Source organism: Chrysochloris asiatica, unplaced genomic scaffold (assembly GCF_000296735.1).
Source record: "Chrysochloris asiatica unplaced genomic scaffold, ChrAsi1.0 scaffold00091, whole genome shotgun sequence".
NCBI lineage: Eukaryota > Metazoa > Chordata > Mammalia > Afrosoricida > Chrysochloridae > Chrysochloris > Chrysochloris asiatica.
The window spans coordinates 2,494,079-2,508,690 of record NW_006408609.1 but is presented as its reverse complement, the minus strand read 5'-3'; the positions used below and the strand labels follow the sequence as shown (position 1 = coordinate 2,508,690).

The 14,612-nt window shown below is 36.2% G+C and overlaps 1 protein-coding gene across 3 annotated transcripts in view; it reads right to left on the bottom strand.

The window, feature by feature from the left end:
- Positions 1-1,163: 1,163 nt before the first annotated feature.
- ROBO1 (roundabout, axon guidance receptor, homolog 1 (Drosophila)) overlaps positions 1,164-14,612 on the bottom strand; it is a 1,434,915-nt gene continuing 1,421,466 nt past the window's right edge. For 2 of the 3 annotated variants that reach the window (XM_006866439.1, XM_006866440.1), the window contains exons 27-29: positions 11,725-12,033; positions 4,600-4,796; positions 1,164-2,872 (exon numbers count right to left, since the gene is read on the bottom strand). In XM_006866439.1, coding sequence (XP_006866501.1) covers positions 2,858-2,872; positions 4,600-4,796; positions 11,725-12,033 — 521 coding nt within the window. In that variant the 3' untranslated portion in view covers positions 1,164-2,857. The remainder of the gene's footprint in view (positions 2,873-4,599; positions 4,797-11,724; positions 12,034-14,612) is intronic. The other variant, XM_006866438.1, reaches the window with a different exon arrangement.

The window sequence follows — 14,612 nt, the reverse complement described above, 5'->3', positions numbered from 1 at the left end:
ACTGTTAACACTCTGCAAAACTTCATTTTGAGGTATTAAAGCATCCTTTCCCTTTAGTCCTGATCTTGCTCCATATGACTTTTACCTGTTTTGTCTCTGAAAGCATCCCTTTGAGGACAAAAATTCACCTCTGATGAAGAAATGAAGACAGCCATGCATTTGTGGCTCGCAGTTTAGCTTAAAACATTTTTAATATGGGAATACAAAATCTTGACAGATGGACAAAGTGTATTGAAAAGTAAGGAGATTAAGTGGAAAACTGATATATGTCTTTCCTTAAAGTTAACTCAAATAAATTCTACAGCCATAGTGTGGATAATTTTTGACTCACCTGTGTATGTATATACATATACATATGAATAAATAGATATTGTCTTCCTACCTAAAATATCATTATGGTGGAGGATACTTTACTAGATTCTATTGCTCTTGGCAATTCTAAGACATGCTCTCTTCAATCCAAAATTGAATATTTGAATCAACTACTTTAAATGAATGATGAAATTGAACAATTAAAGGTAATGCATTGTTAGAATTTTATATGAACTTTTCACAAGAAAAAGCTTACTGTTAGTGAAAAACATTTTGGATATATATAATTTAGTTGTTGAGAGATCATAGGTAGTTCAAATTTGACCAATCATAGTTAAAATAGTTGAATCCCTGTTATTTTAGAGTTAGTGAACTGTAACTCATATACAGGAAGTGGTTGTACAGTAGTGGTTTATGCTGCTAATTGAAAAGCCAGCAGTTCAAGTCTGCCAGCTGCTCTGTGGGATGAGGCTTTCTGCTCCCATAAAGATTTATAGCCTCGAAAACCCTATACCAGGTCACTGTGAGTCGGAACCTAGTGGATGGAACACAACCACCACCATTTCATATTTACATATATAAAATTTTTAGTACACCCTTAATATCTAAGAGTTTCTCTCTAATCAAGTGACTAACATTTAGGTTTTAAGTCATCGGGCATTTTTAATTTCAGAGGATCAAAATGAGAAGTTTCCTCACAAATAAAACCTGATTGTTCATAAAACTAATTAAGAATTTGTATTTGTCTTGTAATATATTGGTGAAATGTTAAGACAGTAAGACTTTGTGATTTAATGGAATAAATTTGATCAGCACACAATGAATAAAAGAAATCAACACAAGGAAAAATGATGTATTTGAGAACATTTTTAATAAATAAGGTGACAAAATTACTTTTCTGATTATTGGATTCTCAGTATGCAAAATTATGGTTAAAAATAAGAGGCTTCTTACATGAACATAATGAAAACATTAATCACATGGATTGTTCCCTTAGTATTGAATACCCTTTCTATGTAACTTTTTCAAATTATCTCAACGAACACATTTAGTTTTTAATGAATACCAGGTTTTTTATTTTATTTTGTTTTGTTTTTTTGTGGTTCCATTTTCTTAGGCTTTGTTTTCCAATAGGGCCAGACCTGGTATCTGTGTTTGAATAAATGTCTAATAGTTTTTCTTCAAATAGCACCAATTATAAAGTCAATGAAATTTATATAACGACAAGAAAGGATCATAAAAATCTACAGGTATAGGGCATCATTTGGCAATTCAAAGCAAGTAATGCCTCTATTTGTGTTTATAAGACAATCTTGTAAGTATGACTTCGGCCACAACAAACTTGAACTTTTTTTTTCTTTAAATCCAGGAAAAGTAAGAACCATTCAGTTTATGGTCCACAATAAAGTATGCACGTTACTTCACCATCTGTCATCATTCAAATATTCCAAATACAAACATAGAGCATCAACAAAACAGGTTAAAAACGCTTCTCAACATTTTTTTCAATAAGACAAAAAAGGTTAATAGTTACAATGGTTTAAAAATAAAGTTTAGTGATTGTGCTTTTAAAACCAAAAAAAAAAAAAAAAAAAAAAAGATTAAAAACAGTGCATTACAAAAACAAAAATCAAAGAAACTTCCTTAAATGGCACTTCTGAAAGTTGAACTGACACTACCAGAAGAAATTTGGGCCAGTTACGACAGGGATGTCCTTATTCAACTGGTCATTGAAACATCCATTTGCTTGTAATATGCATTTATATTTTGATTGAAAAATAGAGCAAAGTATTTGCTAGGCTTACTTGTGACAATGACTAGACACCAGAGATCCAACTGGCTTTTTTACCCCTACTTATCCAAAAGTACATTTCCAATAAGAATATACTTTAATGATTGAAATGAACACAAAATAAAGAACCACCGGGGTTGCAAAGAGTATATATTTACAATGTGTTCTACCCCATTCAAATATTTTATTGTTGTCCTGCATTTGCTGTACTTTGAAGATTTTCCCCAGCAAAGGGTTGTAGGAAAGACTAATTTTATAAAAAATGTTAAAATGAAGTATGTTTTGATTTGCATTAGCAGTTGGTTATAGAAAGATTATACTTTGAGAGCCCTTGGCATGAGGTTGAGTGATCAACTTTGTTATCTTTGATCAATATTTTGCAGCTAATTGGCTTGGTAAATAAGCAGTGCAATGCCATTATCTCAGGGGCAAAATGCAAGAGAACTGTTTTGTTCTCTCCTGCTGACCAATGACTGAAGCATGGAGTCAATAGACTTCCCTCGTTGGAAATAAGGTGTGATGGTTTGCTCCAACATTGAGGGAAGACTACAGAGGTTCTTTAGGGACAGGAGGCAAACAACAGTGAAACCGAAATAAAATCTTTAAAAAGGGTATTCCAATATGAGGAATAAAAACAACGATTTGTACACTCGGATTGCACTGAACATTTTATCTGGCGCCATGTGTCATCAGACAAGAGGCATCTTGAGTGATCATTTTCACATTAGATTTCACAAGCCTCTCTGGTTGTCTTCAGCTTTCAGTTTCCTGTAAGAGATGAATTGTTAATTTTTTAAACCATAGAGCACCATCTTTTATATTTCTACTCTTATAACTTAATTAATGTGTTTTCCCCATTCATCATTCACTGGAATATGTTGGAAGGTGCTCAAGGCAACGAATTCATTATTCAACCTCATTTGGTTTTGATAGCAGATCCAATAGTTCTCTAAGAAATGCCAAACTTTGCTTCCCATGGTGCCTCAGTAGGTGTAGGAGATAGGTGCAGGAGAGAGAAGGACTGTCCTGAGTTCTTGCCTCCCCTACTCACTAACCAACTTTATGTTGTTGATGTTGTTGTTGTTGTTGAGTACTGTGGAGTCGGTACCGACTCATAGTGACCCTGCACAGAGTTTCCAAGGCTGCAAATCTTTACAGGAGCAGAAAGCCTCATATTTCTCCTGCAGAACAGCTTATAGTTTCGAACTGCCGACCTTGAGGTTAGCAGCCCGATTCGTAGCCACTACACTGATGTTATTTGCTTTTATATATTTGAATGATCTGTAATGCCTTTTCTTCCCCCAAAAATATTCTTGTTAAAAATAAAATCAGAAAACAACTTCTCTAACAGTGCTTGCAGAAGAAAAGTCTTCATATTGCAATTCTGAAAATCAAAGCACATTGAGCTTCATAGAGAATTCAATTAGACATAATTACTTACCATTTGCTGTGTTCTAGTTAAAATTGTAATTTACCACTTATTTAACAATCTACTTGAGACTAAGTATATTTACAAGAAGACAAGTTTGTCCTTATCTTATTTCTTATTAAACAGGGAAAACACAATCTTGAAAAATAGGTTACTGTGGCATTGTAAGATCAGCACTGGACTGTGAACCACAAGGTCAGCATCCAAATCCACTAGCTGCTCCTTGGAAACCCTATACCAGGTTGCTATGAGTCGGAACTGACTTGATGGCATTTAACAACAACAATAATGATATAACATGATACGATTTACTGCCAACTTTGTATATGTGATTTACTTGTATGACTTTTTAGAGACTCCAAAAAGGGAGAATATCTTTGGCTCAAGATGTCTGTCTGGGAAGGTTAATGTCAAAGATCAAGTCTACAGTTTCAGAGGAGTGATGGGTAGTTGGCCAAATCAACCACATTAACCCTGTTGTTGTTGTTGCTAAGTGCCGTCGAGTCGGTTCCGACCCATAGCGATCCTGTACAGGGTTTCCGAGGCTGTAAATCTTTATGGGAGCAGAACGCCTCATCTTTCTCCCACGGAGCAGCTGGTAGTTTCGAACTGCTGGCCTTAAGGTTCGCAACCCGATTCGTAACCACTACGCTACCAGAGCTCCTTAGACATTAACCCTAGGGTAACAGAAACTACAGGGAGAACACTAGCATTCAAGTCATGTAATTATCTTTGTTACCTTAGCCTATTTTCATAGCCAGTGACAACACTGTGAATTATAATTTACCTAGGCCAGTAGTTCCTGTTTTGTAACAAGCTTGCTAGACATATTTCTTATCTGAAAATCTGCACTTCAATAAGAACCCTAGATCTACAGCAAAAGCTTTAAACTTTGGAAAAAATTTCAAGAAAATCATTAAATCCTCAGCATTTCAGTTCTTAGTATCACTGGAGAGTTTGCAACAAAAATAGTGACTCTGTAGACTGATGGATGTCCCTAAAGTTGAAGGTGCTAACAACTATAGGTCAGTGTGGGAAAACTTAGAGGGGAAAAAATCATTTTTACCTCTATTTCTTCATTATTATCTTCTCCTCTTTCATATCCTCCAAGTACTTGCATTTCTGCAATGTTTCTTCGACCTACATTAGCTTGTTCTCTTTGTCTGCTTCCTGATCCTCTTGATGACATCGAGCTTGAGGAACTTGGATCTCTTGGATTATTTGATGTTGGAAAAGTAGGTCTACAGTATGGTAGTATATCTTCTGTGTAATGAAATATAAAAATGAATGTGAATATCAAAGTATACTTTCATTGTCTACATCACTTATTTAGTGAATCTAAAATTTTGAATGGAGAAATGTAAGTGATTTTTAGAGGAATAACTGAGGACATTATTTTATAAACATAAATAATGCAGCAAGTCTTTGAAATGATTCCCTGGGTGGTATAAACAGGTAAGTGCTTGGCTACTAACTGAAAGGTTGATAGTTCAAACTCATCCTTGGAATAAAGGTCTGGTAAAATACTTCAGAAAAATCATAGCTATTGAAACTCCCATGAAGAGCAGTTGCATTCCAACATATACTGTGCTTATTAATCAGAATAGATTCAAAAGCAACTGCTTTGGTTTGGTTTAGGTTTTTAGAATATGAAAATAGTAAGCTTCATTGTTGTCCTAGTAAGGGTAAGGAATTTGGATTAACTCTACAAGTAAACTCATCAAGGACCAATATCGTTACAGAGGGTAAACTAAGTTTAAAGATTCAGAGATCATGGACTTGGAGTTAGACTTCACTTTGAATTTTATAATTCACAGTATCACTACATAGGAGTCCTGCTGAGGCCATGCGTACAGTGCTCAGCTGCTAACCCAAAGGATGGCAGATCAAACCCACCAGTTGCTTTGTGTGAAATAGATGTGGCAGTAGACTTCAGTAAAAATGTACAACACCTTGGAAACTGTATGACTCAGTTCTACTCTGTCCTACAAATTCACAATGAGTCAGAATTGATTTGACATCAATGGGTAGGTGTCATGGATTGAAAAGTGCCTCCTAAACTTGGCTGGGCCACAATTCTCAGCGGTTTGGCAGTTATGTAACGATGCAATCACACCCCCTCCAATGCTGTGATATGATGTCATCAGCTCTGATCTGATGTAATTTGTCTATGTGTTGTAAATCCTTACTTCTATGATGCTAATGAGGTTGGAAGCAGTCTACAGGATTAATTTGAATCTTGAGTCAATCTCTTTTGAGCTATAAAAGAGATTACCGAAGCAAGCAGAAGTCAGCGGAATCTACTGCCACCAAGGAAAAGGAGCTAGGAGCGAATCTGGGGTGCCTGCACTGTGCAGTTCCCAGATCCAGAGGAAGATTGATGCCAAGACGCATGGAGATCTCCAAGGAATATTGGGCCTACAGATGCAGAACTGAGACAGAGATTTTTTCTTCAGAGTCAACAAAGAAAAGAAAGCCTTCCCCTAGAGCCACTGCTCTGCATTAGGACTTCTAGCCCCCTAATCTGTGAAAAGAGAAATTTCTGTTTGTTGAAGCCATGCATTTGTGCTGTTTCTGTTATAACAGCACTAAATAACTAAGACAGTATGTCACCATGTAGGAGCCCTGTTGATACAGTGGTTCAATGCTTGGTTGCTAACTCAAAGCGCAGCAGTTGGAACCCATCAGCCACTCCTCATGAGAAAGATGTGGCAATGGGTTATATGACTATGTGATCTCAGAGTTATTTTAGGATTCTGTTCTCACTTTTCTAAAAAAGTGAAAATACTATCTATACCCTGACAAATTCCTAATGTTAATATTAAAAACATAATAGTGAAAACTCTATGAATTGTAAAGACATGCTACAAAGAATTAGTAGAAACTAAGATCAGCCACCTAGAACTACCAAAACAGAGCCGAGCCTGACCTCACTCTCCAGACATTAAGAAGCCAACCACCATTTCAACATCTGGTTTCATGGTGGAACCTTGTATCTCTTAAGCTTGCCATCACTGCTGACTTCAAAACACAAGTCACTCCAGCTAGCTGTCATTTCATGAAATTTTCTCTCTATACTGGCAGCATAGAGGATTATGATCTGGGCTGTTCACCACAAGGTCAGTAGTTCGAATCTACCATTGCCCTAAGAAAGAAAGATGAGGCTTTCTTCTCCCATAACAATGCACAGCATCTGAAACCCTATACAGGGTCATTATGAATTAGAATTAAGTGGCACACAATCACCAACCACTTAGCTAAAATCCATGCTTTCCATTAGACACCAAAAAGAAAAAGTGACTCTTCTACATGCTTTTGTCCACCTACGTATATACTTCTTTAAAGGAGTTTTCAGTGTACAGAAAAATTGTGCAAAAAATACAGAGGGTTCCTATATACCCTCTCTGCAGACACATTTTCCTATTACTAATATTGTTGTTTCTGTTAAGTGCCGTCGAGTTGGTTCCGACCCATAGCAACCCTGAACAGGGTTTCCGAGGCTGTAAATCTTTATGGGAGCAGAAAGTCTCATCTTTCTCCCGCAGAGCAGCTGGTAGTTTCGAACTGCTGACCTTGTAGTTCACAGCCCAATTCGTAACCACTACGCTACCAGAGTTCCTTACTAATATAGCTGTTGTTAAGTGCTGTCAAGTTGGTATCGACTCATAGCAACCCTGTGTACGGTTTCTGAGGAGCAGCTTGTGAGCTTGAACCGTCAACCTTGAGGTTCAAACCGACTTTGTAGTCCAGCGCATTAACCCACAGCACCACACTTAGTATGGTACATAGGATTACAATTTGATAGACCAATATTGATATATGTTTTAGGTGAAGTCCATAGTTTACATGAGTATTCATTCTTTGTGTTGTATAGTTCTATAATTTTTTTTTACAAATACATGATGTCATGTACTCATTACACATTCTCCCTTGAATCCTCCTCACCCACCCTGCCCCCCATCTAATACTACTTCTACTATCTATATTGCCTAAATGTAAACTACTTTCCTCTGAAGTGTTTCCCAGTGGAGTGGTAGGAAGGCAGGCCTGCTTAGTCTAGCTCATAAAGATTTCAAAAGCTCCACCCTTACAGAAAAACTTTCCCATGAGGCCCAAGCCTGTGTAACCTATATATTTCTTCTTGGTAGCAACTCTGCCTTCTACTTCACTCATCATAACTTTCACCCCTGATTCAAAGTCCAGACTCAATGGGGATGGATTTCAGTCCATGTAGATAATGAGCACTATACCTGAGCTTCATAGTTCTCAGTTTTCCATGATTTTTACCTTCTGTATACTCTTCTTTCTCTGTTTCATCAAACTTCTACTTTTTATTAGTTTTAGTATTTTTATAGCATGATAAAATCCCTGCCTTCCCACAGGTTTTCCATGTAAACCAGTAAATGACATTAACCAATCCTTCCTTCCTCTCTTCCTGGCTCAGTAAAGCTTCTTGAATAGCAATTTGGACTCAATATTGGTAGTCATAACTGCAGTTAACTCTGTCTCCCACTGAAATATACTTATACCCACACATAACTAAAAAAACGAACTGATAATATCATTGTTGAATTTCTTACTGTTAACCATTTTTCAGTTTGGAACCTCTCATTTTCCCTAATCTGGAAACCACAATCAATTTAAACATTACAGTTTCTTTAGTTTCTGGCCTCCCCTCTTTCCTGGCCAGTCTTATATGAACACTTCACATGTAGTCTCTTACACGTTGATATTCTCTAGGAGACCACTATCAGCTAGCTCACTGGGTTTTTTTGTTTTTTAACTTCCACTAACATTGGATGATTTCATTCATTCTCACAGACTATGAGCTTGATTAGTTTAAGTGCATCTGGGTAGGTATCCTTGTCTGCTTTGTATACTGATAGACTCCCAGGTGATCTTTAACAGCTCATCATTAAATATTGTTGAGTGAAAACATAAATGATTTCAATTACTATTTTCACCATAATCACTAATTTATAGTGTTAACTTTTGAACTATGCACTGGGTGGTTTTAGGCTTCTTCAGGCAGCTCAATTGTACATCTCTTCTGGAGGAGTGTTCCTCAAACTCAATATGCCCAAATTGACCTTATCATGCTTTCTTCCTTGAGATTTCCTCTCCCTGTGCTCATGACAACACTAATCATTTGGATACCCAAGATTTCAAAATAAAAAACAAGTAATTATTTTAGATGCTTCCCTCTCATTCCAACTACCTTTCTATACCTTATAAGTGAACCCTTTGCATACACACATTCAAACATGCAAAGGTAATATATATTTTAACTGAAAAAATACCATGAATTTTCCAACACACCTGTCTATGTTCCCTTGTTGTTGTTGTTGTTGTTAAGTGCTGTTGAGTCATTTCCGACTTATAGCGATCTTGTACAGGGTTTCCAAGGAGCAGCTGGTGAGCTTGAACTGCTGCCCTTGTGGTTCAAACTGACCTTGCGCTCTATCTAGCGCATTAACCCAATGTGCCACACTAGGACTCCCTTAGCCTGAGTCATACTCTCTTCATCTTGTGACTGGTGGTTGCCAAGCCATCTTCACTCAGCCACCCTCCTCTGATTCCTGTCACATACAGAATAGCTCAGCTCTTTACATAGTAGGTCTCCATTTACTTCAAATTTTTCAGTTTTGGTCATCTTTATTATTTAACAATGTTGAATTTCTTCCAGTTTTCCTAGTGTATCAAAGTTTTTTCATGCAGACTTCTCTGCAGGCACAATCTCTCTCCTTTTTTTTACCCAAACTAAATCCCTCTCATTTTGAACACTCAGCTTTTTTGTCAATTCTACCAGCAACGATCACAAAGTCTTTCCTGATATTGCCCCTTCCACAAAACTGTATTAATTGTCTCTCCTATGAACTGTCAAATATCATGGCACTCTGAAGATTATACAGACTATGAAAATGTCTGTGACTCTACAGATGATCTGTCTCCTTCTCTGACTACAACCTCTTCGAGGTTAAGGTTCATGCTTACTCATGAATCTTTAGACTTAGCACAATGTTTAATAACACAGTAGGTGGTTGATATATGTAAAAAATAAATTAAACTAATTGAAGTAAATGTCAGCAAAAGGATCAGACATTCAAATCTAGAAGAACACTCTATTTAATTAAAAATAACCATTAATTAATGCCTCTTTCACGATAAATGTAAGTTGAATTACAAAGCTGAAACGTATAGCAATGTCTAGAAATGAAGACTTAATGATACATACACACATGGGTATGGTTCAAGTAAGGATTTGGAAAAAAGCAAGGCATAAAATAATAACCTGTCAGTTTATCTCAGTTCTTTCCATGGAACAGGGGTCCCTGTTTTTAGATAAACAATTGCAGACTTAGTTATTTAGTTAGAACTATCTTGTTAATACAGGACAATTTATTAAATTTCTCAGGATTTATAACAATATTTCACCTTATTGTTCTGATTCTGCATACCCAGAAAGACCAAAATTTTCTCCTGAAGAATTGCAGGAGAAATTGGAGGAAACTTAAAAGCAGGAAATTGGTCTACATTCTCAGGACAGATATAAACACTATAATTAAAGTCATGACATTCTTTTTGTAAATCACCACTTGGAGTAGAGTTACCATGACTCAGAAGTTGAGAGCCAAATAAACTTTGGTTTCACTGATAAAATGAAGCTAAGTTTTTCAAACTTTGGATTGTGGTGATGTCACCAAGCAGTGAAGGCATCTTCCTGAACTGTGCAGCTTTACTAGTTATTTCACCTACTTTGTCCATGCCTTAATTCGTAGTTCTGGCTTTCATAACAGAACAAAGTCATCCTCCATGTTGAGAAGAAGTTAATTAATGACCAGATGCTCATAATAATCATAAAACTTAATGCTAAATCTTTCTTGAAAACATCTATTAAAATTCAGTAAGGTTCAATCTTTCTGGCTTGTTTTCAAATATAATGGTTCAATCTTAGTCTATAATGATGTCCTAATCACCAATCCTAAAACATTTCTACTGATTCTTTCTTCTAGTCAAATCCTATCCCACACCTCCCCTCTGCATCCCAAACCTTCTGAAAAGTCTTTGTTCGTCACTTCCCTCAATTTCCATTTACTTTTCAATCATCTACAATCACACTTCAGCACTAACATGTCTAAAATAGTTCCTCTGATTGCTATCGACAAAAAATATTGCTAAATCCTTGCTTTTCCTTCTGTATATCAATTCAACTTACATCTCTGAGGTATTTTATATTTCTTGCTACCTTAAGATTTCCTCCAGCAAATTCTAGGACACTGTCTTCTCTAGCCTGCATATCCTGTTAACTACATTTTTCTAAAAATAACAGATACATAATATGTTGTGGGGGTTTTTTTTGCCTGCCATGTAACTACTCCAATTCTACTATTGTGTAAGCACACTATATTGTTGTTAGGTATGGGTAGGTTGATTCCATCGTGACTCCATGTACAAAAGAACGAAACACTCCCTCATTCTATATCATCCTAACAATTATTGCTACAGTTAAGCCTATGTTGTTGCTATTTTTGTTGAAGGTAAGTGCCATCAGGTTGGATCAACTCAAAACTATTTTAATACAGTAGTTTTGTACTTTATCCCAAGATTAATTTGCTAGTTTCATCTATCTACTTTCAGTGTCTTCCTTCACTACACAGCGCTTCCCATCATTTTCCTAAAACACAAATCTTATTATGTCATTTTCTTGCTACAAATTCTTTTATGCCTCATCACTACCCATACACCTAACTCTTTAGAATAGTATTGCAGGTCTTTTCAATCTATCTCAACCAATTTTTCACTTTTATCTTTTACTAATTGTCCTTGGCCACATTCATCCTATTCACCAACAACAATGAAAACCAGAGTTCACCAAACACTGACTTTCACATTTTCATGTCTTTTTTCAACCTATTCCTGTATCTGGTATTTCCCTCTCCCTGTTTATCCTGTGAAAATAATGCTTTCCTTTAAAGTCCAACTCAAATGGCACCTATCCAGAAAAAGTCTTACAAAAGGCCACCCATTGACATGAACTCATTAAAATTACCTGGGTGCATGCCAATCTAACTTCATTAGAGAGTATACCTCTTAATTTTATCACCTTTCAGATGACCCTATGAAACCTAGCAGTGTTTCTTTTGAACATATGTTTAATGTCTATTTACATACTGCTTGAATAAGTGAGTACCTTGGATGAGATGAGTCTTGGCTGGTGGCAGGTCTCGTTTTGTTGCCTTGTTTCCTCGTCCTTTCCCATCAACTTGCTGTTCCTGTGCTTCTCTAAGATCACCTGGATTTGTTCGCATATCAGCAACCTGTCTTCCATCCAAGACTTCTCTCCCCTTGTAACTGCTTCCTTTTCTATCTGCTGATCTGTCTGTTCTTGCTTCTATAGGAGGAAGTCTGGGCACCATCACAGGCCGTACCTCCAGTTGTGCCTTGGATTGAACAGTAGGCGATTTTATAGCAGGTGGTGGCAGTGGAGGGGGTGGAAGATCTAAAAAGAAATTTTTAAAATACTGTAAATGTCTGACAGTTACAAAATTGTCAAATATTATGACTATCACTGGAGTTAAATGCAATTGTGAGATACAGATAACTTACATGCACTAGAACACTTGAAGATAGATAACTAAGGAATAAGAGGGGGGCTATGAATTGAGTTCTATAAATCATGCCAAAATCCTAACCCCATGTATTTGTGAATTTGACCTTGTTTGGAAATAAAGAGTATCTGAAGCTATTATCACTTGATATGAGGTTATATCCCAAATAGAGTGGTATCCTTACAGAAGAGGGTAGGAGATATAGATACCAACAGAACAAAGATGACCATATGAAGATGATGGCAGAGATTAGAATGACCTACAAGTCAGTGAACTCCAAGAATTACCAGCCATCACTAGAATCAAGGAAAGAGGCATAGAACAAACGGATATCCTTTAGAACTGTGAAACAGTACATTTCTGTTCTTATAGGCCACCTAGTTTATGGTATTTTGTTATGGCAGTCTTAGGCGACAACACAAAGACCCCAATTTTAATGCATTCTCTTTGTCATCTAGCACAAAATCATAGAGCTGGGACTTTAGTCTTGGGATAGCTAATACAGCACATAGTATGCTGTAACTGCCCATTCCCCTAATCATAGCTGGCCTTGCTAATTGATTTCAACATAATATTGCTGGCCCCAGATGTATACCCTTACTTCTTTAGACAACCACTTCAAATTGATTAAAGTTGGCACTTGAGTGCCATCCCTGATCTAACCTAAATCCCCTTTCATTTTGTAGATAAAGAAGTTCAAGCACTTAGGCCTTAAATTATTGCTCAATTTCAAACCTTGATACAATCAGAACCAAGTCTAAAGGCTTTAGATTTCTAATGTTTTCTTTAATGTCACTTATATTTTTCCTTCGATCAAATTTACAATACATCATCCATGATGGGATCTCTCCACTCTATGTAAGTACCCAGAGCATTTAGACAAGATAATCATTAGTATAAACATAGATCAAGTGTGCATACACAACCACACATGCACGAACACATGCACAAGGTAAGTCAAAATGTATTGCTACTGGAGCCCTAGTTCATATACGCATGAGTTTACTCGAAACAAAATATGTTTAAATGCATCTCTATGAACAATGGATGGACGCAGACAAATTCTCTCATTAATACACTTGTCTTAGTCTCCTTAGGGTGCCTTCCAAAAAATGTCCAATCAAAAGAGTGGCAATCTGTTGGGACAGTTATATTCAAGGCAGAGAAGTCTGCTAAGTTATGGTGACTATCTTTTGGGATTCCAGTGGGGTAATCTTGATAAATTTTCTTGAAAGTCACAGGACAATCATGGGGGCTTATTAGGTAGTCGTTTTAAGAAGACTAAAAACTGAATGGAGTCCTGATGTTGCGTTGTGGATTAATGCACTGGACTGCAAAGTCGGTGTGAACTGCAAGGTCAGTGGTTCAAGCTCACCAGTTGCTCCCTACCCAGGGTCACTATGGATCAGAAGTGACTTGATGGCACTCAACAACAACAACAAAAACTGAATTGGTAAAAGGGGTTGTCCTCAGAGAATTTTGCTGGGAAGCTATACTCCATTCAATCTATAGCTCTGATCTTACCAAACCTTAAAGAACGTTTAACAGGAACACAATTTGAATCACTTAAAGATGCCCAAACTGCCAATTTGATGCAGTGTGAACTGAAGAGTATAGATTATTTGAGGAAGGGTTAGAGCGGTGGAAACCCCTGCCTTCAGAAGTGTATAGACCTAGATGGAGGGTATTTTGAGAAACAATAAACTCACATTCTAACACTTCTGTTTAATAAAGATTTCTATGCTTTTGCAGCAATATCTTTTTTACTTACTTTCCTATATATGTACATATGTTAATACAATATATACAAATGTTATATCAAGTATACTACACAAAATATAATCTTCATAACTCAATTTATATTATAAAAGTATTTAAAGATTAATTTAGACACAAAATTTGATATCTAGAAATTTTAAGTATTGCTAACTTTTAAAATAATCCCTATGTACATTCCAGGAAGATAATAAGAGTAAATCTAGTTTCATATTTTTCTGCCATTAGTAGGGTAGATGGATTTAAGAAGCAGGCTTGAATCGAGGAGATAAGAAAGTTATTTGAATACATTAATTTGGGTGAGTGATGATACAGATGATGAAACTGTTATTGTAGTTACTGGATTGAGAGATGTGCTTGACAGAAATAATGGAGGTAAAAATCAATATTATTTACTGATCAATGGAATATGAGAGAAAGAAAAGGAAGGAACCTAAGATGACTTTTATGATATTTGTTTTACTTGACCAGGCCTATGAAAGATATAGAATGTAGGATTAAAACAAGATGATGTGCAAATGATAAATCTAAATTCAGTTTTAGAAAAGCAAATTAAAGAGAATTTTCCATATAACAATGCCCAACAAGTAGCTGTATATAAAATCTGAATTTTGAGAGAAATAAAAACCAGTGATAGAATGATTTGAAAAGTATTAGAATAGCTGTGTTTTTTAATCACATCTTTAGAAATGGC